At 48.7% G+C, this 17,144-nt stretch overlaps 1 protein-coding gene across 1 annotated transcript in view; it reads right to left on the reverse strand.

The window, feature by feature from the left end:
* Nucleotides 1-17,144, reverse strand: part of LOC102759557 — a 37,946-nt gene that overhangs the window by 11,313 nt on the left and 9,489 nt on the right. Inside the window, exons 2-5 of the mRNA XM_015560595.1 lie at nt 14,801-15,154; nt 10,129-10,447; nt 9,502-9,827; nt 3,716-3,829 (exon numbers count right to left, since the gene is read on the reverse strand). Coding sequence (XP_015416081.1) covers nt 3,716-3,829; nt 9,502-9,827; nt 10,129-10,447; nt 14,801-15,154 — 1,113 coding nt within the window. The remainder of the gene's footprint in view (nt 1-3,715; nt 3,830-9,501; nt 9,828-10,128; nt 10,448-14,800; nt 15,155-17,144) is intronic.

Raw genomic sequence — 17,144 nt, forward strand, 5'->3', positions numbered from 1 at the left:
CCTCAGGCAGTAGCGTTTAAGTATGAATGTAGACCTCTATCAGGAAAGGCTGGGAGGTGGGAGCTAAGCTCTTGGGAATAGCCAGGGAAGAACTGGCTTTTTGTTTTCTACAATCCCGTGGGCCCCACTAACACAAGCCCCACTGGCCGCAAGAGCCAGGCAATCAAGGGGAGTGTCTCCTGAGCAGCAGCTGCAAGTCAGGGCTCTCACCCTGTGCACAAGCTGCTCTCAGGGAGGCACCAGCCACCTGGGGGCCACAGAGGAGCATGTGGACCTGACACCCTCTCAGCTCTCTGATCTCTGGAGAGGATGGTTGGCTCCTGCCGTGTGTTAGATGAGAAGCTGGCCCTCAGCTGCAACCTTTATGAGAAGCAAATAGGCCTCTTTCAGGGAAAGACTGGGCCCTGGGCATTTCTCTCTGCTGCCTCCCGGTGAGACCTGGGGGGTAGCGACAGGGAGTCCACACAGGCCACTGAGAACTGCTGCTTTGCTGTTGTCCTTGGACCTTGTGGACCCAAGTCCTGTTGGCTCTCAGACATACTTTATCTGGAGGCTCATCCCTCACGGGGAAGTTTACAATTTGGGGAGTTCAATGTTGGGTCTGAATCCCACTCCTCAAGGAGAAGCTGGGAGTTGTGTGTCACCCCCAATTATATGTCACTGTGCCAGGTGTGGGGTTTATGGAGATATTGTGTCAGGTAACAGCCTGAGGTTGTCTCATCTTTTTTATTTGCTTAGGATGTGATTTTGGTGTGTGTGTCCAAGGTCTGAGAGTTGCTCAGCCGGTTTCTGGGTTTCTTTCTCAGGGATTGTGCATTTAGTAGCTGTAGTTTCAGTAAGTCTGTGGGGCAAAGTTGAGGTCAGGTGTCTCCTAAGTCAATATATAGAACCAGATTGGTTTTGCTTTAAAGAAAAAGGACCTTATTTTTCTCAGGTCATGATGTAGCAACACAGTCAGTGATTTCGATGCCCAATGCTCAGAGAGAAGCCTAGTCTGAGGCAAGAGCGTTTCATAGAGAAAAGATGTATTCGTCCAGTTGCCAAACTAGGAGACAGAGACAGGGCTCAGATCCGTCTCCTCCCACGCCCTGGACTACAGACTCAGAGCAAATTTAATGAGAGGGAGAAATTTGCATATGTGTTCATTATAATCAGGGGTCTTAATTGGACCATGTTGAAACTAAGTCACCTAAGGTAAGGAATGGGAAAGGTGACAGAAGGTATAAAGGCGTTCCTGGAGGGTGGGGTCAGATTGGGTGAGATCTAGGTGCCCAGCCAAGTGAAAATTCCTGAGCCCCCTGCATCTGCACACAGTTTCTGGCAAAGGGCAAATTTTGGTTTCGGCCATCCATCGGGGTTGGTGGAGTCATTAATTGGCTTTCTGCATCTTTGCATGGCTCTGGGAGCAGTCTGACCCGGTGGTCCTTAGGCACTGTGGGGCGTCTTGCTGTTCTCTTCTGAAAACAACAAGAACAACAACTGTTAGGAGTGGTTTATATTAGGGATTGGTTTTCATTACATTAGGGTTTGTTCCAGTTTCTGCCCATGCTAGCAAGCATGTGCCCAACTCTGAAGCAAATGTGGATCTTGCTTCTTCCAATAGATTAGTGGATCCAGGTGCTGGGCTACAAGTGGAGTAATTTTCCCCAGAAAAGTCTGAGAATGTGTTCAGGCAGCCAGGCCCCTGGAAAAGCTTTCGGTGTGATTACTTTAACCGAGCTGGAAACCACGGAGGGCGAAAGTTCCAATGAGCAAAGGAAGAAAAGGGTCTGTATCACACAGTCTTGTTCCAGACCCTGTGTGTGCTCATAGATGTCTCTCTCCTCTCAAGCCCCACAATTCTTTGGGGTAGCATGCTTCCCATCACACAGGGGAGGAAATTGGCTCAGAGAGTGTTAGTGAGTTGCTCAAGCTCACGTAGCTGGTATGTGTTTTCTAGTATCTGAACCCATGTTTCTATGCCTATAAGACCTCAGAGCGGAACTTCTCCCCTGCGATTTGTCTAAAGGACTTTGAGCACATCTCACTCAGTGTCTGGTGAGTGATTGTGTGGTCTTAATGGGTTGTCTGATCCAGAGATTCTACACTTAGTCATTCTAGGTAAAAAAAATTTTGTAAAACAATTATATACTATATTTATTAAGAAAAATAATTTTCAGCCCTGGCCAGTATTTCTCAGTGGTTAGAGTGTTGGCCTGAGCACAGAAGGGTCTTGGGTTCTATTTCTGCTCAAATACATGTACCTGGGCTTCAGATTTAATCCCTAGCCCTGAGTGGGGCTTGAGGCAACCAATTGGTGTCTCTCTCACAACTCTCTTTCTCTCTCTCTCTCCCTTCCTCCTTTTTTTTCTTTCACTATCTCTAAAAAATATCAATGAAAAAAATATCCCCTAGTGAGGATTAACAAAAAAAAAAAGAAAGAAAAGAAAAAGAAAGAAAAAATAATTTTCATATCAGCTACCAGTTAGTGAAAAGGCCATTCCACAGAAGAAAGCATATTTTAATACCAAGAAAACAGAAAGAAAATACTTAATTTCTTTATTTATTCAAGCTATATTGAGTACCTATTATGAAAAATTACTTAATATCTCTATACATAATACTAAACAGTGATAATTTGGAATTGTGTGTGTGCATGTGTGTGTGTGTTTTAAGAGGAACTTTTTTTTTACAATACATGAAAAAAAAACCATACTGAGAAAATCTACTGAGACAGGCATGAAGAGTGAGAGTGTGTGGCATTTGAATGAAGATCCTCTTGCCTCTTCTTTCTTCAGCTCAACAAGAACAACCTCAGACTGGTACAGCCAGGACACAGGGCTGCCCCCTGCCCCAGTTGAAATATTTCAGGAATCCTCAACTTACCTGAAAGCACTGTACCTTAGCTACATAACATCCTTAAAAGGCAACCACAAAGAGTTCTTAAAGGCACACCCATTATTTAACCAATGGCTAAGTTAATGTGAGTAGGAAACTATCAAATTGCAGAACTTGGTCATAGTATTGCTTTCTCTTCCTCCAGCTTCTAGGTCAGTGGTGACTCCTGAAGGTCTGATTGCACTTGAGGTCACCGTCTCTTCAATGCCCTCAATTCCTAGCATCCCGTTTCCCATTCCTATCCCATCTAAGTCATGTGTATGGGATAGCGGAGCTGCGATCATTTGGGTTCTGTGTGTCTGAGAGTAGCCTGCGTGAAGACCCAGCTCTGGGGCATCAGGGGCCACGAGAAGGAGCAGGAGCCTGTGGGCAGCAGTTCTGGGTCGGGGGAGGCATTTGGAGCAGAGTCCATAGAAGCTTCTAGTCAACTTTTTTCTTGGGCTGGCCCTTCGTGGAAAAAAAGGAGGCAGCAGAGCTGAGAGTGGCATGTAACAGCGGAGAAAGGAAGGAGCTGTGGGAAATGTGTCCGCCTTTAATTACCTGCTCATCATTCCAGGAAAGTTCCCTGCGTGTCTCCTATGTCCTGGGCTGTCTTTCTCCAGGAATGCGGGTCATTAGAGCACACGCGGCCCCTGGTATTGGACTCTGCCCCTAGTCCTCCTCCCAGGTCCTGGTCCTCCTCCCCCACCCCTCCCCTCTGTCCCACAGAGCGTCAGACTGGGAATAGCCATCAGAGCAGCTGACCGGGGCTTCTCAGCATTACTGTGAGCGTGGGTTCCTTCTGCCCAAGGAGCCCAGGCGATCAATTCAACTAGATGTGGTCCCCAGGGCACCCCGCAGGCTCTCCGCTGCCTGTGGACATAGGTGGCAGAGACACCAACCATCAGCAGCACCTTGCAGCCTAGGAGGCCGAGGAGGACAGCCAAGAAGACCTGAGTAGATAGTGCTGGGCCTGCAAATCAAGGGACAGTGGAAGCCATTAGAGGAGACCATTCCAGAGTCTTCTACTCACTCCATCTGAGGCTACCAACACCCATGACCACTCTGAAGGTTTGAAGCTCTTATGGGCTCATGCTTGAGGCAGCAATCAGGTAAAGAGGTTCTTTATCCTCAGTGACCCTGTTAGTAGGCTGCCAGAGTCGTCCTCCTTGACGGAGGTGGTGGGCGGAATGTGTACTCAGTGACCCATAGTGTGGCGCCTGATGTACTGACTTGGTCCTCACACCCTATGGGGCAGGTAGTATTATTCTCATTACGATGAGGAAACTGAGGCTCAGAAAGTTAACAAGGGCTCAGATTAGTGCAGATTCAAAGCTAGAAAAATACATCCTTTTTTCCATCGAATGACACTGAGCCTTTTCCTTATTGATGAGGACAAGTCCACCCCATGGAGACATAGTGATGAAAGGGAACAGGGAATCTGAGAGGAGTAGAGACAGGCTTCTCAGTGAGAGGGTCACAGGGCAGACCTAGATGGCGCCCCAGACAAGGCTGGGTGACCCCATGTTCTCAGAAGCTGAGGGAGAACCCACAGTGGCCTGGCCTCACAAGACCAGCTGCCTCAAAAGCTCCCTCGTGAGTCAACAAAATGGGGTCACAAGTTTGGGAGAGATGCCAACTCCACCCAGCCCACCCTGAACCAGTCCCCATGTCAGCTGATACCTTTCTCTTGGACACAGAAATGCGGATCTGCAGGTTTACAAGAAGTTTTTGTTATTAAAATTAAAAAAATAAGGAAATTACAAAGGTTTCTCATAAATAAATAATCCTTGTAAGGGCACTGGAGGCCGCGCCATATTTCCTGTGGGGTGTTGGAGAACGGCAGTCTTCAACTGAGAGGCTCTCTGGGACATCCCCCCAGTGGACGAGAGACATTGCCACGTTTGCACCTCTCCTAGCGGGCAGACCGTGGCAGAGGACTGGCTGGACTGGGAGCCTAAAGGCTCAGCAACCTATCCTTCATTTGCACAGCTCTCAGAGCCTATTCTTCTGGCCAGTTCTCTGTAGAGGTAATACACAGACCTTAAGAATTTTAAAAGGAGTCGGCAAATGGTTATCATAACAACTATAAGATTGGATCGCTGTTGATGGGACATCAGTAATTTGGAGAAAAACAACGAGAAGTTAAGTGTGATTAATTACAAGGTAAAAGTTAAGTGTGAGCCACCAGAGTTCTTGACGGCATCGCAGATTCTTTTCTTCAAGAGGCAGAGGGCAGAAAAAGCTGAGATGTGGGCCAAGGACATAATTCTGGGCATAGCAGAGCTAGAGAGGAGGTTGAGTTCTCCAGGTCAAAGGGCCTGCTCAGCAAGGGTGACGCCTGATGAAGAAAGAAGGGACCCTGAGAGAGGGACCTATGGGCTATTGTGCTCACAGTCTTCTGTCCCCTATGGCTGCTGAGGACAATGGCAGCAGCACAGCTACTGGTCTCCAAATAGGGCCTCTCCAAACCCAAGGAAAAGCACAAAAGGGAAATGAAATTCCACACACAACTGGCTCTCCCTGTTACTAGAAAAGAAAAATGAGAAACATCAAGATAGTTAAGAGTCAAAACCGAAAAACCAGCAAATCCTAGTGCACACTCTGCCAGGAGGCTGCCACCCCACCTCACTCAGCCACGAGGAGAAGGGCAGCTGGCAAAGGTGCCTGAGGGCTATTTGGGAACATTGCCACCACCAACACTCAATGCATCCTGCATCTGACACATTGAGAAGTGTCCGCAGGTCAGGACATAGGTCACTGGAAAAGGTTAAAGTGTGCCTGTTCGAAATGTTGCCTCTGAATCCCCGTAGTCTGTGAAAATGTTGCATTTCCTGGAAGAAGGAACTAGTCATACTGATTAAGTTAAGAATTGAAATGACATTGTCTTGGATTTTCCAAGCAGGGCCATTTTCACTCACAAAGATCTGACTCAGTGCAAGCGGCAGTGAGGAGAGTCGGAGAAGGAGCCGTGATGATAGAAGCAGAGCTCAGAGTGAGGTGGCCCTCAGCCCAGGAGTGTGGGCCACCTCTGGGGGCTGGAAAAGGTGAGGAAATGGATTCTCTGCTAAAGCCAGAAGGAACCCAGTCCTGCCAACCCATGGTAGACCTCTGGTCTCTGGAGATGTAAGACAATAAACTTGTGTTGTTTTAAGGCACTAAATGTGTGGTAATGTATTTCAGTGGTCATAGGAACCTCATCCAAGGAGGCAGGATCATTTTGTTTTATATATACCCTAGAGGCCTAGTGCATGAAATTTGTGCACTGGTAGGGGGCCCTAGCGGCTTCTGGCAGGGGACTCCCTCCCTTCTCCCAGTAGCCCTACCCCCTTGTCAAACTTCCAGACGTACTCCGGGTTGAGGGGAAAATTTGCATACTATGCTTTTACTATATAGGATTTCAATATATTTTTATGTATTTTAGAGAGGAAGGGAGAGCAAGATAGAGAGAGAGAGATAGAAACATCTATAATGAGAGAGAATCATTGATTGGCTACCTCCTGTACACCCCCTATTGGGGATCGAGCCTGCAAACCAGTCATGTACCCTGACCAGGAATCCAACCATGACCTCTGGTGTATTGGTTGATGCTCAACCACTGAGCCACCGAGGCTGGGCAAGGCAGGGACATTTTAAAAGAACAAATGAGCCCTGATTGGTTTTGCTCAGTGGATAGAGCATCGGTCTGTGGACTGAAGGGTCCCAGGTTCGATCCCGGTTAAGGACATGTACCTTGGTTGTGGGCACATCCCCAGTAGGGGGTGTTCAGGAGGCAGCTGATCGATATTTCTCTCTCATAGATGTTTTTAACTCTCTATCCCTCTCCCTTCCTCTCGGTAAAAAACCAATAAAATATATTTTAAAAAAATAAAAGGACAAATGAGATGGAAAGAACAGGCACAATTTAAAGTGCACTCCTTCTGTGGGAAAGGGAAAAAAAGGAGGAAAAGTGCCTTGTGGCAAAGAAGTGTTGAAAAGAAAAGGAAATGGTGGGGAGGGAGTTTAGAGTTCTAAAAGACTAAAAGAACTGAAACATCTGAGAACTCAGAATATTTCTCCCACTATTGAAAGCAAGCATACAACATAAGTCTGCGTTAACGTATGTGGATTATGCTATCCTGACGGAAGGGAGGTTCATTCACCTAGAAATATTGTAAAACAGCCCAGACCATGAAAATGATCAAAATGCTGTACATCCTCAAGCCAAGCTCATTGGCCAGGTCTGCAGTGGCCTGAACCACCAGACGCTGGGATAGGCTGTGGCATCCCAATGCAGAGGGTCACATGGGCATCTTGCACTTTGCTCCAGATCATCAACCTAGAGAAGCCCAAAATCCATTTCCAGCCTCAGTGCTTAGCAGGTGTGCTGGGTCAGGCACGCTGAGAGCTGCAGGAAGTAATTAACAGCTATGGTCTGAGCCTCAGAAATGGACAGAAACTAAAATGCAAACCCAAGGTGGCCCAGACAAGATGCCAGAGACTCCCCTCACCTGCTCTTCCTGTTCAGAACAACTCTGACCCCTAGAGATGGCAGCTGGGACAAGCATAGGAGGGCTGTGAGAGGTGGAAGGAGAGGCTCTGGCTCAGGACCTGAGGACTGGAGGGGGAACCCTGGCATTAGGCATCATAGGTTGCACTGTCCTAACTCTCAAGGTCAAGGGGCAACTCAGGTGTGGCATTAGAAGACACAAAATGTTTGAAATCAGTAATCTCACTTTCCACCTCAGGAAACTAGAATAGGAAGAATGAAACCAACACAAAGCAAATAGAATGAAAACATAGAGAAAGGATAAGTAATATCAATGAAATGGAAGACAGAGAACTAATGGAGAAAATCAATAAAAGAAAAAGTAAGTTCATTGAAAACATCAACACAATGCAAAACTTCCAGCAAGCTTGATAAAGAATAAGAAAGACATAACACATTTCCAATGTCAGGAATGAAACATGATATCGCTACACATCATATAGACATCAAAAGGATAATGAGGGAGTATTATGACCAACTCTACAGGCAGACATTTGACAACTTCCTCAGAAAGCACAACCTACCCCAATTCGCTTAATATGAAATGAATAATGTGTATAGCTCTAAATTACTAAGGAAGTTGAATTACAATGGACAATTCCCCCAAAGACTTTTCAAGGCCTACATAGTTTCACAGAAAGATTTTACCAAGTATTTATATTTGAATTGAAACCAATTTTGGAACACAAAGAAACAGCTAAAGAAATTTGGGAGTTTCAGTATGTGCACTACTTTAGATGATATTAGGGAATTACTGTTAATTTTATTGTGTGTGAAGGTATTGGTTTTGTAGAAAAACCAATGTCTTTAATCCTCTGACAGCACAATTATGGACTTTACTTGTAACCAGATATGCACACACAACTAAGTTATGAGTGGGCACATTTATGCAACTTCTATATATCTCTTCTTTTAAGGGAAATTGTCCTTTCCTTTTGTGTTTACTTTGCAGCAGGCAGGGACATGGACACTTGGTGACCCAGTATGGACCCAGCAGATGAGGACAACAGCATAGGACTTGTTGGGCAGAATGTGGCCTTTGAAAGGTCTTCTAGAGTAAAGACTCTTAGAAAACTGACCCAACCCCTTCCTGATGTTACATGAGAGAGAAATAAGACATGTTTTGTTCATAGAAAAGGGGACTCTCTAGGCCAGCCGTGGGCAAACTACAGCCCGCGGGCCGGATCCGGCTGGTTTGAAATGAATAAAACGATTGAAAAAAAAGACCGTACCCTTTTATGTAATGATGTTTACTTTGAATTTATATTATTTCACACAAACACTCCATCCATGCTTTTGTTCCGGCCCTCCGGTCCAGTTTAAGAACCCATTGTGGCCCTCGAGTCAAAAAGTTTGCTCACCCCTGCTCTAGGCCCATGGGCAATGCCCACCTGAGCAGGAACATGTCTCTATCCTATACGTGTTTTATAGGCTGGTAGGGCCTGCCCTCTGAGACTCAGATTACCCCAATTAGTTTAGCCCAGTTATTTGGTGTTACGACAAGAGGTCTTCCCAACACCCCTCCATTGCTCCCAGAGTCCCTTCTGCAAAACTCCAAACTCCTAACATGGGTGACGGAACAAAGATCTTAAAGGACTGAAATTTGCAACAAAGATCTTAAAGGACTGAAATGTGCATGTAGGAATTGTTCAGTGAGCAGTTGTTATGATTGCTGTTTCACTGTCATAAATAGGGGACAACAGGGGCCCATGCTGTGACCATTCAATGCCACCTGGGTGCCTGGTCCAGTTGAGAACGACAAGGATGGAATGGAGATGGGAATGGGGTTAGAAAGAGCTGGAGGAGGCAGGGGCTGACGTGGCCGGTGAACGTGGTGACTGTCAGGTGAAGAAAGCAAGAGGCAGGACACTGTGAACAGGGTGGTCTCCCTCTCTCTTTCTTTAATGTTTATTGATGTTAAAAGATCTATAAGTATCTACCAAACTCTTACCAGTGTTGACTATGGAGTGTGGGGTTTGGGGAGGAGAGCTCACATCAAAATGTCACTTTCTATCTATAGACTTCTAGGTTGTTCTGTAATAAGCATGAATTACTCCTTATAACAGTAAAAGTATAAAATTTATTCAGAGCCAGGTCAGTTAAAGTGGGGGCCTCACCAGAGGGTTCATCTGGGTCCTTCTGGTGAGCAGGGGCCGCCACGGTGATGGTTTTGGTGATGGCCGGCTGCCCATCGTGCTCCACCTGGCAGGTGAGCATCGCATCCTCCCTGTGGGCAGACAGATTCACGAGGAGCCAGCTCCTCCAGCTGAAGGTCCCATCCTTGTTCTCTACGAGGGTCCGGGCCGTTTCTGTTCGGGACGTGTTCCCGTTCTCCAGCCAGGTCAGCTGTAGGCGCCGGGGGTAGAAGTTCCTCACCAGGCAGGTGACGTTCTTCTGTTTCTCTGACACCATTAAACAAGCACAGCCCGCATGCAGTGGGACATTATAACTGTAGAAAAATAAATGAAATTGCCAAGCACATAGGACTTGGCTTCTAGTAGGTGCTCAGTTATTGGCGTTGCTATTGGTAAAGTAGATAAAACTACCAAGTACAGTGGTGGGTGTTCACCTGACAGCTGCCATTAGACATGGTGAGTGATGAGCACATCTAGGTGCCTGGTGAAGGGAAGGATTGTCAGAAATTAGATTCCAGGAAAAAACTCTGGAGCAAAGAGCAGAGGGAGGAGCAGGCTGGGAGGACAGGGGCCAGGTGTGGCTTGGGCTGGGTGTGAGGGGCTCTACCTCGGATGGCCTCAGACAACTTGGCAGTCCCACGAAGAGGAGGGTCCCCCTCTAGGGTGTCATGGGCCACCTGGCAGATGACCTGGGAGCGGACATCCCCCAGGGCCAGCCGCACCCTGGCTGTGCTGGAGACGCTGTAGGGAGGGCTGTCTCCCTCTGGGTGCACGATGGTCTGGGAGGCTGGGAGCTCATTCCCATCCTTGAACCATTTCAGGGTGATGTCTCTGGGGGAGAAGCCGTGGGACTGGCAGGTGAAGCTCACTGTCTGCCCAGGCGGCGACCTGCCCGTGGGGCCCGACACCACAGGGCGAGAGGGTTTGGCTGTAAAAATATAACAATGAACATGACTGTGACTCTCACCACTAACCACAAGCATGTGGCACTGTCAAACCTTCCATATACTGTGTGTTATCCTTCTATTAATGCTGGGAGAGAATGTCATTGTCCTCATCTTACAAAGGAGGATACTCATGTTCCAGAGGTGAACTCTGAGTGAGGGGCAGGGCTGACAAGCAACTCCAGGCCTGCGTTCAAAGTCAACTTTTCTCCCTCCAGATGATTTCCCACAGTCTGGGCCCAGGGACAGAATTCCTGGTCAGTCTCATTTTTGTGCACTGGCTGTTCATAGCTGGTCTCCAATCCTTACAGACTAATGAATGGAGTGATGATTATCTTCTTCATCAAGTGGGGAAACTGAGGACTTGGGGGAAACAGAGACTTGCCCAGAGCACACAGCTGTGGGATGACAATGCCGTGGCTCAGTGAGGGTCTGTCCTCTCAATAGGCTCATCTGAAAACATTCTATAAAGGCAGATTGGATTATATCATCAATATTTGATTAATCAGTGATTTTATTAGTATTACGTTATCCTACACAATTCTCAGGTGAGGAGCTGCAGCCGAGCCAAGTTAACTGGGTCATGACACTGACATAACACCCTGATTTGGGGGTGTAACTCTGTGCTGGGTGATTCAGACGGAGCACCTCAAATCCTTTCTACTCTCCTAAAAGGAGTTCATGATCATCACCATTTAAGAGATGAGAAAACTAAAACTGAGAGAAAGGAAGGGACTATCCCTTTGGCCACGACTGTCCCTACGGGTATTTCCTGTGGCCTCCCAGGTATTCACATCCATCAGCAGAGCCAGTGCCCATCTTCAGGAGCCTGACCCTGACCACCACCTGATCCAGGGAGGAGTGCCCTCCAGTGTCCAGGCCGGGGGCCCTGCAGCAACAAATGGGAGAAAGGGCTCCTGACAGTGAGTCTAGAATATGAGCTCCTGCTCACTGGGGCCGCAGGGCCCTCTAGGAAATGCCCCCTCCTCACCCTCAGTCTGCAGAGACAGGGATGCTGACCTCGGCGGTGCTGGGGTTCAGCGACCCCTCTCTGCTCTGTCCAGGCCACTGTGCCAGGCAGCTCCACAAAAGAGGGAAGGCCTCCTGGATGCTTCTCTATGCTGAGCCATGTGGTTGGGAACAGGGTCAGCCCATCGCGAGACAGCTGTGTACATGTTGATGTGGGTTGTGAAGCTGACCTGCCTTTCACAGGACCTTTTTGTAAAACGCTTCTTGATGAAGAACAGAACAATTCAAGATTTTAAAAAGAGAGGTCTGGAGTGTTCTCCACACTCTGACAAGCACAGTGGGGCGTGGCAAAAAGCAGGGCTGTGAGGCCGCTCGGGGTTCAATCTTAGCTGCTGTACCTGCTTGTCAGTTAGGTCCTCCTCTGAGCTTCAGCGTCCTCATCTCTCAAAAGGGCCATCAGAGAGCCCCTGCCACCGCGCTGGCTGTCAGAGAAATGCCGTGAGGAAGACAGGCTCCTGACCGCTCCCACCGCCTGCTTTCTCAGCCAGGGCCTCGCTGAGCAGGCAGAGGGGGAAGGGGAACGAGCTCTCTACCAGGAGGCAGCAGATCAGAAACAGAGCCACTGACACCTGTGATGGCCTAGGCAAGGGACACACCATTGGGAACTGTTGTAATACCTGAAAATTCGGGGCTAAGCCACCTTCCCTGCCTGTGTCCAGGAGTTGTGGGGAGACCCCACTGCCACCATGTCTAAGAGGGAATGTGGTAATACCCACACAAATTAAAATGCACACACACTGTGTCCTAGCAATGCCACTTTCCGTGGGCACCTCCCTGTTGAGTAGGATGACACATGCACAAAGGTATCCCCACTGTCACTGTGTGAATAGCCCAAGGCTGAGAACAACTCACATCCACCAACAGAAGACAGTGAATGAACGATGCTGTCTCCACAGGCTGGAGGGGAGGCAGCTCTTGAAGGAGGGGCAGCTCTAGGTGCAGATGTGGATGCTTGATTTGGGGCGATGTGGCTAGAGGTAGGGAGAGCTCATCTCTACTTAAAATGTAATTAGGGGTTAGGGTAGTTAACAATGTAAAAAAATATTGCTTGGTGTAAATCCTGATTTTGATGGATAGAGTGTCTGTCTCTGAAGCTAGAAAATGTTGGTAAAATCAGATGGGGCTCTGGAATAATCTCCTCATTCACTGGCCATGTGACTTTGTGCAAAGCCCCTGTTGCCTTTTGACCTCAGGCGCCCCTATGTACATGGGGAGTCAGGCTGGATGTAAGAAGGGAAGGCCTCCTGGATGCTCCCATAGGAGAGCCATGTCCTGTAGGAATAGTTTCAGGCCTTATCATGGGACATTTGAGGGTCTGTCTCCTCTCAGTTGGAAAGCTAGACCTGCCTCCACTGAGGACCCTTTTAAAAAATTTTTTTTTCAGAGGAACATAAAAATGCATGATTCTAAGAAAAGTGTTAGAGCTTTCTCTATATTTTGACAAGCACAGCGTAGGATTGTGGCGAGCAGGGGCTTTGTTATTGCTGCTTTAGGTTTAAGTCTTAGCTCCCCTTCCTGCTCATTTGGGTTCCCTCTTTGAGCATCAGTGTCATCTAATTAAGGGGCAACAGATGGCCCTCCCTCGCAGCACTGTCTATAGGAGTAAATGCCACCATGAAGACATGACCCCTGACTTCTCCCACCTCCTTCATTCTCAGTCAGGGCATCACCTGGGCAAGTAGCTCAGGAAGGGGCAGGAGCTCTCTACCAAGAGGCAGCAGATCTGAGTGGTGATGGAGCCACTGACACCTGTGATGGCCTCGGCAAGGGACACAGTCTGGTAACTTAGTAATGTATGTAAATCCGGATAAGCCACCTTCCTGCCTGTGTCCAGGAGTTGTGGGGAGACTTTGTTGCCACCATGTCTAGGAGGGGAATGTGGCAATACCCACACAAATTAAAATGCACACACCCTGTGTCCTAGCAATGCCACTTCCCGTGGGCGCCTCCCTCTGAGTAGGGTGACCCATATACAAGGGTATCCCGTGTCACTGTGTGAATAGCCCAAGGCTGGGAACAACTCACATCAACAGAAGACAGTGAATGAATGATGCTGTCTCCACAGGCTGGAGGGGAGGCAGCTGTTGAAGTAGGGGCAGCTCTAGGTGCTGATGTGGATGCTCGATTTGGGGCGATGTGGCTGGAGGCAGGGAGAGGTTCCCAGTCACCTTGGTCCACAAAGTGTGAGTGTAATGGGCATGTGAAGCTCTGGCTACCAGTGAAAATAAGAGGTGCTGGTGTGCTGTACTGAACTTTAATTCAGTGCCTGCATTCACCAGGCTTTTTGATGGATAGAGTGTCTGTCTCTGAAGCTAGAAAATGTTGGTAAAATCAGATGGGGCTCTGGAATAATCTCATTCACTGGCCATGTGACTTTGGGCAAAGCCCCTGTTGCCTTTTGACCTCAGGAGCCCCTATGTACATGGGGAGTCAGGCTGGATGTGTAAAGGTCCCCACGTGCTCACAGTCCAGGATTCAGGATCCTGGGCCTCTGGTAAAACACCCTCAATGAGAACGGTGTTGCCTCAATGGGACGACCCCTAAGTCTCCCACGTGGGGAGCCTCCCCATGGGTGAGGGACATTCTGAGATGACCCAACTCTGCTTGGAGGCTGCATTACAGCGACTGGGATTCTGGAAGAAAGGGGGGTTCCAGATAGACCTACAGTGATCACCCACTTCTGGGCATCTCCTCCCAGCGGGGCTGTTGGAGTGAACAGTGAGTCTGGGCCTCTCAGGATTTCCTTCTCCTGTGATGTTTCTGAGGCTGAGATAAAGCAGCACCTTCTCTACTCCCTGCCCTCAGTGAGTTTCTCCCACTGGAGGGAAGAGAAAGAAGCTTCAAGGGGAAGAGTCTTTGCCTGCTTTGTTTTGCAGCTGCCTCAGCACCCAGCGCAGAGCCTGGCTCACAGCAGGTGCCCAGTGGGTGTCACTAAGGAGGAGCCTCAGCCCCATTGAGGGGAGGACTCCCTGGAGGTGGGTGAGGTCTGGCCTTGTGATGGGCAAGTCACTCAGACCTTTAGCTCCTCATCACTGCAACCAAGGGCCTGACAGGATTGAAAGGCCAGGGCTGGGGAGCCAGACAAGTGGGGGTTCCAGACTTTTCCCACCACTGACCAGCCGTGGTGGCTGAGCAAATAGCATGACATCCCCAGGCCTCAGCTTTCCTGGTCTGCAGACGGGGTGAAATCAGACCATGAATCAGAGCAGGACTATAAGCACCTGACTCTTAGTTGTTGTTCATAGAACTGAGGGCATCTTTAATGACTGTTGTCACACACCAGGGACAAAGGATGCCCCTGTACTCACCATTCACGGTGAGCTGAGTGCCTGTTCCAGACTTGAACTCCGTGTCATCACCACCTCCTCTCCGGAACTTCACACAGTAGTAGGTCCCTGTGTCTGCTGGGGTGAGGTTACTGATGTGGATGGAAAAGTCCAAGTTGTCTCTCTTCGTGACATCTGCAACCCTTGTTACCCGGGGGGAGTGGCCTCCTCTGAGACTGTAGATTAACTCCCGGCCTGGCCCTGTCCCTCTGAACCACATGATGGGCCCCACTGGGGTCAGGGAGGTCACAGTGCAGCTCAGAGTGGCCGTCTGTCCAGCACTGATGGAGACTGACGTCTTAGACTGAATCACCTGCAGCTCCTCACCTGCCCCTCCTGGAGGGAAGCACAGAGCAGGTATTTATTCACCATCTGGGAGCCTGTGGGCTCGGTCAGTATTTATCAACAACAGCTTTCATCGACTGAGTGCACACGCTGAGCAGTTCTTGAGCCCAGCACTTTGCATGTGTCATACATGTAACCTCACAACCAACCTGTAATGTGAGCCTATTGCAAATGAGGACACGGAGGCCCAGAGAGGATCAGTGATGTGGTAAAGAGTGGGTTTGAGCCTGATCCCTCTCTGGAAGTGTCATGGCCCCCCAAGTTTCCTGGTTGTCCACTTTCTGGCCTCATGAGGAGTCACATTTCTGCAGCTCACCACTGGGTGGGACCCTGGCACAGCTTCAGATCACTAATTTGTGAGCAGAGATAGTGGCTGTGGTTTGTGGGATATGCACTTAACTGCAAGAAGCTGTATAGATCAAATTCGGCTTTTACGGAGGCACACATGTCATGATGGGGTCAACTTCATCAGCCTGGGTACATGACATGATGTGCAGAGCCCCCAGCGCACAATGAACATGTCATTCAAATAAGAAGTAAAAGTGTTTTTTCCCTTATGCATAACTACATTCTATTAGTTTACTAATGCTGCTTTACAAATTACAAAAATCTAAGTGTCTTAAAACAACAGAAATTATGTTATAGTTCTGGAAGTCAGAAGTTCCATATTAATGTAATTGGGCCAATTTGTGGGTTTTAACTGAGCTGCATGTCATCTGGAAGCCCTGTCCTGTGTTTTTCCAAAGTGTAGAGTTGCCCACATTCCTTTTCTCATGGGTCTCGTCTTCTTATCATTCCGAGTTCTTGCTTCTGTTGTCACTTGTCCTTCTCTAACTTAGACTTTCTGCCACCTTTTATATAAGGACTCCTATGGTTATACTGGGCCCACCTGGAATAGCCTGTATAATAAAAGAATACTATGCAAATAGACCAAGTGGTGGAACAAATGAACAACCGAACAACCGGTTGCTATGACATGTGATGACCACCAGGGGGTGCGTGTAGAACATGGCAGGTGTCAGAAGAAGGCAGCAGAGTGCTGAACATGGCGGGCATTGGCCTCGGCGGGATGGTGGAGTAGGTGAGCGGGGCTGCCAGGCCAAGGCAGGATGCCGATCGCTGTCATTGGGATGAGTCTCTGGTGGTTACTGAGTATTCTTTGCTCCTGTGTGCTGCAGTTCTGCCCAGCGCTCACACCTGCTGCTGGTGCTGGCCCCGCTTGCACCCTCTCCTGGTGCTGGATCTGCCACTCGCCACTCGCACTGGCTGCTGGTGCCTGGATTGCTCGGCACCCTCAGCAGATGCAAGCGGTGGATGCTGGCTCCTATTGCTTCTGGGGGCTTTTCCACCTCACCCTGATCATGAGGGGTTATCGGGGCAGCAGCCACTGCACACATCTGCTGCTGGTGCTGGCCCAAATAGCTCCTCCAAATCTCTCTGTGCCCTCAGTGGGTGCGAGTGGGGCCGGCGCTGTCAGCGTGTGGGAGTGGTGGCGGGGGGAGTGAGGCTGCAGAGAGACAAGGGACTGGTGGCCACTGTGGGAGGGGCTGGGCAGGAGTGTAGAGAATGGGCTGAGACCTGCCCCTGTGCCCACTGCAGCCTTGCAGCCCACAGTTCCTTTCAAGGTGCACAAATTCATTCACTGGGCCCTTAGTCTAGGATAATCTTCCAAGATCAAGAGTCTTAAGTTCATCATTTTTCCTAGATCTCTTTTGTCATATAAAGTAATATATTCACAGGGTCTGGGTATTACCCATAGACCTTTTCGGGGAGCCATTGTTCTGTGCGACACACCCATGTTTCTTGACTATTAGAGAAGTCATTGCCATGACAGAAGCCTATGTCTGTGGCTTTGTCGCAAGGGTGAAGGACAGCACAGTTTACTGAACGTGGAAGAAGGACTATTCTAGCCGTGCACTGGGAAACGAGGTTGCAAATGAAACTAGAAATCAGTAACAAGAAGGAGAAATGAAATGATCTC

This window comes from Myotis davidii, unplaced genomic scaffold (genome assembly GCF_000327345.1).
Source record: "Myotis davidii unplaced genomic scaffold, ASM32734v1 scaffold1255, whole genome shotgun sequence".
Lineage (NCBI taxonomy): Eukaryota > Metazoa > Chordata > Mammalia > Chiroptera > Vespertilionidae > Myotis > Myotis davidii.